Below are 5,592 nucleotides of genomic sequence, written 5' to 3' on the forward strand. Positions count from 1 at the left end.
ACTGCGAGGCCAACAGGGTCATCGTTGCCCTCCCCTACTCTCAGCACCTGTGTCCTCGGGTCAGCAGGGCCACCACCCCCTGGGGCTCTGGTCCCATTTCTCTGCTTTCCTGCCTCACCCGAAACCTCACGTCAGTGAGTGCCAACAGCTCTTACTTCTAGAAGGTACTGTGGCTTTTTCCGCGTCTCTGCTTCTGAGCCCTGGGCCCGTCTCACCTGCCTCCTCCGAGCCTTGCGTGCAGGTCCCCATGGATGGCAGTGCCTTCCCTGCGCACGGACCCGCCGTGCAGCCCGTCCTCCGAGGCCCCTGCCCATGACTGTCAGCTGGGACCTGGACTCTACGGTGACCTTTCCACTCCCCCGATGCCTTGGGCCAGGCTGCTGTCCCTCACGTCTTCCCAACCCTCTCACCATTGAGGGGCTTACATGCCTGTGCTGTCTCCGGGAGCTGGGGTCACGGGGAGGAGGTGGCCGGGCCTGGTGACGGCCAGCGTTAAGTGCCCTTGTGGGCCACGCGGGGACGCTTGCCTAGGGTTCCTGGACCCCCGGATTGGGGGCTCTGCCCTCAGCAGCTCCTTGGCTACCCCGTCAGGCCGCGAGACCCATGATGCTGCTAACTAGGAGACATTGGATGTTGGAAGCTTTATTTTTAAACCTCACACAGAGGACGGAGAGCCGGACGTGGGGCCAGAGGAAGCCTGTGCACGTGAGCTTGGCAGTCCTGCTTGAGGGGCAGACCTTTGGGCTGGCCTGGGCTTCTGTCCATCCGTCTGTCCGGCAGCCGTGCCCAACTTCCCTGAGGGAAGGCCGGCCGGCCACCCTGGGCTGCAGCCCCACAGCGCCACCCACAGCAGAGGACAAGCCTGCCCAGAGCCTTTGACAAATGAGGGTTTACATTGCTGTAGGTCGTTTTGAGCTTAAATTGTAGTTTTCTAGACATTAAAAACATTCAGATTTTGTTAATTCCCTGGTGAGGTTATCAGGTAAATTAAAGGACTTTTTAAACAATTCCCATTTCTGATCCCTCCTAATATCTGACAGATGCCATCAAGAATAAGCGTTAAGGTATAAAAATACTATATATGTACTGTGCAGAAGACATTACATAGTTTAACTTAAATGCATTTATAATCCTGGCATCACCTCCCACTCTTCGCAAGGAAAAAAATATCTTAAATAAATAAGAGTCACAGGGTGATATTTACTGTTTAGGAATTTAAAAGGGTGGCGCATTCCAGCACTTGACCAGCGCATCTGGTTGTGGTCTCGTGAGTGTCCATCCTCGAAGCTGCTCACGGTCAGTTCATTTGGTTTCAAAAGGAGCTCGGATTTTGCAGAAGACTAACAAGAAAAGTGTTCAGAGTCTTTGTTGGTGTCTGTCAGCTACAAAAATACAAAAGTCATCATGGACCACTGGTAAAAACACTTCGATGCCACCACAGAGACGGCACAAAACCAAGTGCTCAGAGCGAAGGAGCAGTAACTGTGCCCAGAACATACAAAAGCTCTAAATATACGTTGAGTGTATACAGAGGAATTTTAGGAGGTTCCTCAGCGTCAGGAAGCATCTTTTGGAGAAGCAGCTGGGCCACAGGCTGAAGCTTGGGGAGGAGGCCCGGCTGAGGAGCCGCTGGCTCAGGTGGGGTCTCAGGGATTCGTACTCATGTCTCAGGGAAGATGCTGGCCGGGCCGTCACGGGGCACTGAGGACCAGGCCCGGGGCCCAGCTTGGGAGGCGGCAGAGTGCCTGCAGTGGAGGCCTGCGCCGCACCAAGCACTTGCTTGGCAACTTGAGATGCATCCAAGCCCGCTGGGCACCCTCGTGGACGACCCAGCAGGCAGGGCACTCCCCACGATCCAGGCTGCAGGTCCAGGCAGAGATGGTGTCAAAAGGAAGCCCAGGTGAGTGGCTGGGGGTCAGGGGAGGCGGGGGTCAGGGGAGGGCCACCTACCAACTGGCAGCCAGTCCCTCTCTGTCCCCAGCCAGCTCGCGCTTGTGGCCATAGGACTAACCTCGTCTGAAGGGGTTTGGGAGCCGGCCTCTGCCCTCCTCTCTTCCCCCCTCCCTCAGTCCTCTCTCTGACCCTCGGCACTGGGGTCCCAGGAGTCTCATGCCCCGGTGACCACACTGAAGGCCCCCAGACGCCCAGTGGCAGGCTGGGCCCACTGGCCAGAGCCAGGTAGAACACTGAAAATGAAAACTGTTGTGGGAAGAATGCCTTTTGGCCTCCATTCTCTGCAAAGCGGCCAAAACCCGTGGGTGGTGCCCACTCCCTGCATAGGCACGGTGAGTCGGAACTTGAACCTGTGGCAGAAACACAGGACTCGGGAGGCTGCTGGGCCCTGCCTGTGTTGTGGCAGAAACACAGGACTCGGGAGGCTGCTGGGCCCTGCCTGTGTTGGCCCACAGGACAGAACCAGGGAGGCACAGGGACCTGCTGAGCAAACCAAACATCTTCACTGCAAAGTTTAAACCTGTCTTCCGACTGTAACCTTTTCCAAAAAAATTTTAAAACTATCTGGCAAATGTTAAATTTGGAAGCTTAGCCTACTCTGGCCTCTTTCAAATATGCAAAAAATAATTCTTTTTCTTCAAGTACATCAGAGTAGAAAAGGAAACCCGATTTCCCTTGGTCCAGCGCGTTCCATTTCTGAACTCCATGGATCAGCCGCCCAGCGCCTGACCTGGAGCCCCCGTGGGCCTGCGCCTGCACACTGGCCCGAGACCGTCTCTGCTAACGACTCGTTCACTTGCCTGTGAGATAAGGAAGCTACTGGCTTAAATAAAGAACATGTTCCGTAAGACACATTTCTCTATTTACAGCTTATCTAAAATGTTATCACTGGTGGCCTCTGTTTTTGAACAAGGCTAAAAAACACCCTTGGGTGCATAGATTCATAGATTTCTGAGAGATTCCTAAGTAAGCACTGCCCTCACAGCTCATCTGCGAGAAGAATAACCAACGTGTTGTTCCGCGAATCGGGGAGAAGTGGTTACCGTACCTTCTCTCCAAACGAGGGGAAGCTGGCTCTCCGAAGAGACCTCCCTGTGGGCTTTGGGGCTTCGGTCTGGTTTTCTATCAAACACGAAAGAGCACAGCCAAACTATCTTAAAGGCATTGGTTAAAGAAGGTGTTAACTGGATGGATAAGTCACCAGTTGGTCGGGTCTTTTCTCTACATCTTGAGAAATTAGAAAAAGGTCATTGAAACTTTTCAGAAATAACCGTGTTATTGAAGAAGACACAGATCGGAGGGACGCCTTACCCAGGGGATTGTCCTGGAGAGGCCGCCTGTGAGGCTCGAGTTCAAGAAACTGCCATCAGATATGCCTATGTTTCCATTACTTTTACCGTCTCTTTCACAAAATCGTATTCAAAAGAGAACAGGAAGTTTTCACTTTACTCCCAACCATTGTCTTTGATCATGTGAGCAAGCTCAATGATAAATTTTCCTTCCTTATATTTCTGACTGCTCTCAAAGGCGTGTTCCTTGAAAAGAGAGAGACAAGGTTTCAGGACAGAATCGGTTTTGTTTTTCAACTTCATTTTACACTTCGCAAAGAAAATAACTGCAGTATCACGTCTCCCCAGACGCCCCTTGTGCCGTGCGGTCCAGGGTGGGGGAGGGGTGGCTATCTGGGTGACCAGCCCTCAGGAGCAGGGCAGGTCTGGTCTGGACTCGCAGAGTGATGGTGATACTTGTCGGGAACTACTGATTCAAGTTTGTTACTGAGCACCGACCACATGCAGGGCAGTTTGGGAAGGGAAGCCAAGCAAAGGCCTCCTTCCCGGGACTCCAGGTACAGGGGAGTGAAGTCCTCAGGGTCACAGATGGTGGAGAGGGGAAGGCCCTTCTCGGGGGTGAGGGATGCAATGGTCCAGACACAGGGCCCCCCCCCGCCCCGTGCTGGAGTTTGGGGGTGAGTGGTGTGTGGGACAGGACCAGGGCACGGGGCTCAGGCAGGTCCCGGGGGTGGGGACCTGAGGGGTCTGCTGTGAGCACAACTGCAGGGTCATGTCCAGTCCCCCACCTCCCACCTGGCTGGTGACCCTCCCTCCCTCCCCCAGTCCATGGACTCTCAAAGATGCGGTTTTCAAACGTGTTCCTTGACTGGCAGCACCTATCCTGCTTCCTGGCATGTTTTGTTTCCACTGGGAATGTGTTCTTTATTACAGCGGACCCGCGGTCACTCACGTATTTCCACCCGAGTGTGGTCTTGCAGTTCTCACAGTAGATGTCCGCCACGGCATGCAGGCCGGTGAGAAGGACCCGCTCTTCCGCAGGGCCGCAGCCCACGTTCACCCTGTGGGGAGGAGGCGCTGGGACCCTCATGGGGCCCCGGGCCCACAGTTCCGCCCCCACCAGCTGTTCCCAGGACACAGGGTGTCCTTCCTGACTCCCCCCACCTTTGATGAGAAGGAACAACTTCTTGCCTCCCCCCGAGAATCCAGGATGGGACAGACTGTGGGGAGGGGCCCACAGTCCTGCTGTCTCGGTGGAAATCAAGATCTACCCCAGTGGGAAACAAACCACACGCAGCCTGGGAAAAAAGCATCTGCTTTCCCGAGCCCTCGACGGCAGCAAGCACTGGCGGGCTCTCGGAAGCAGCACACAGGGCCTGGTGGCAGACGTGGCACTGGCGAGGCCACGGCAGCGATACTCACACAGAGTTGAAGAGGTAGGCTCGTCCCTGACTTCCCTGAAAGGACTGCAAAGAAGAAAGAGGGGTTAAAGGCTTTGTCGTGGTCAGATGGAAGTGACGCCATTCATCACCAGCTGGAACGCGAGGCCATGTCGGGGCGGCTCCACCCAGAGGGCCTCTGTGCTTGATTATTTTAAAGAACAGCTTACTACTGGCTTTGGGGTCCTTTGAAAGAAGCACCTCAAATTCCTTTTGGACACTAACAACCCACTCCCCCCACCGTGTGGCCAGAGCAGCACCTGAGCTACACGGCCGATCTGGAGGCCCCGGAGCAGCTCTGCCTCCGAAGCTGGTGCTTAGGGGCTGCCCTTCCACTGAAGCTTCTGGACGCACAGAGGGACCACAGAAGCAGTGATGGCACAGACACCACCTTATCTGACGGCCTTCCCTTAAGATGATGGACCCAGGACTTCCCTGGTGGTCCAGTGGTTAGGACTCTGCACTTCCACTACATGGGGCACGGGTTCCATCCCTGGTCAGGGAACTAAGATCCTGCACGTTGTGTCCCCCCACCCCCCCCAAAAAAAAGGACACTGTCACGTCCTTACCACAAGTACAGAGACGTTCTTCTAACTGCCTGAAAACAAGAGGCCTAAGCATGGATTCCAGAAACTTCTTGATGACTTTGTTTTCAAAGGAGCAGAAGCCACCTGCCCAGGGAGGCAGACTCAGAGGACAGGTGGGGGTCGCGACCCACAAGCGCGGGGAGGGAGGACAGTCACTGTCTCCCGAGGGATTGTTTTAAATGTTCCCAAGTGGTTGGTTATAAACAGGACAAACTGCTAGTCAAGAGTTCAAGGCAATGAGGCGGGTCCTGCCCTCTTCGCCCCCAGGGGCTGCTCGTGTCCCCCACAGCGCCGCGGCCCTCGTACAGCTTCCCTCCCAGGCTC

General features: G+C 55.1%; 1 protein-coding gene across 1 annotated transcript in view; it reads right to left on the reverse strand.

Moving 5' to 3' along the window:
- Positions 1-1,833: 1,833 nt before the first annotated feature.
- The window catches only part of YPEL1 (yippee like 1), a 5,112-nt gene continuing 1,353 nt past the window's right edge, over positions 1,834-5,592 (reverse strand). Inside the window, exons 2-5 of the mRNA XM_055080672.1 lie at positions 4,665-5,116; positions 4,195-4,303; positions 3,002-3,488; positions 1,834-1,908 (exon numbers count right to left, since the gene is read on the reverse strand). Of these exons, the coding sequence (XP_054936647.1) occupies positions 3,399-3,488; positions 4,195-4,303; positions 4,665-5,116 (651 nt within the window). The 3' untranslated portion in view covers positions 1,834-1,908; positions 3,002-3,398. The remainder of the gene's footprint in view (positions 1,909-3,001; positions 3,489-4,194; positions 4,304-4,664; positions 5,117-5,592) is intronic.

This window comes from Physeter macrocephalus, chromosome 19 (assembly GCF_002837175.3).
Source record: "Physeter macrocephalus isolate SW-GA chromosome 19, ASM283717v5, whole genome shotgun sequence".
Taxonomy (NCBI): domain Eukaryota; kingdom Metazoa; phylum Chordata; class Mammalia; order Artiodactyla; family Physeteridae; genus Physeter; species Physeter macrocephalus.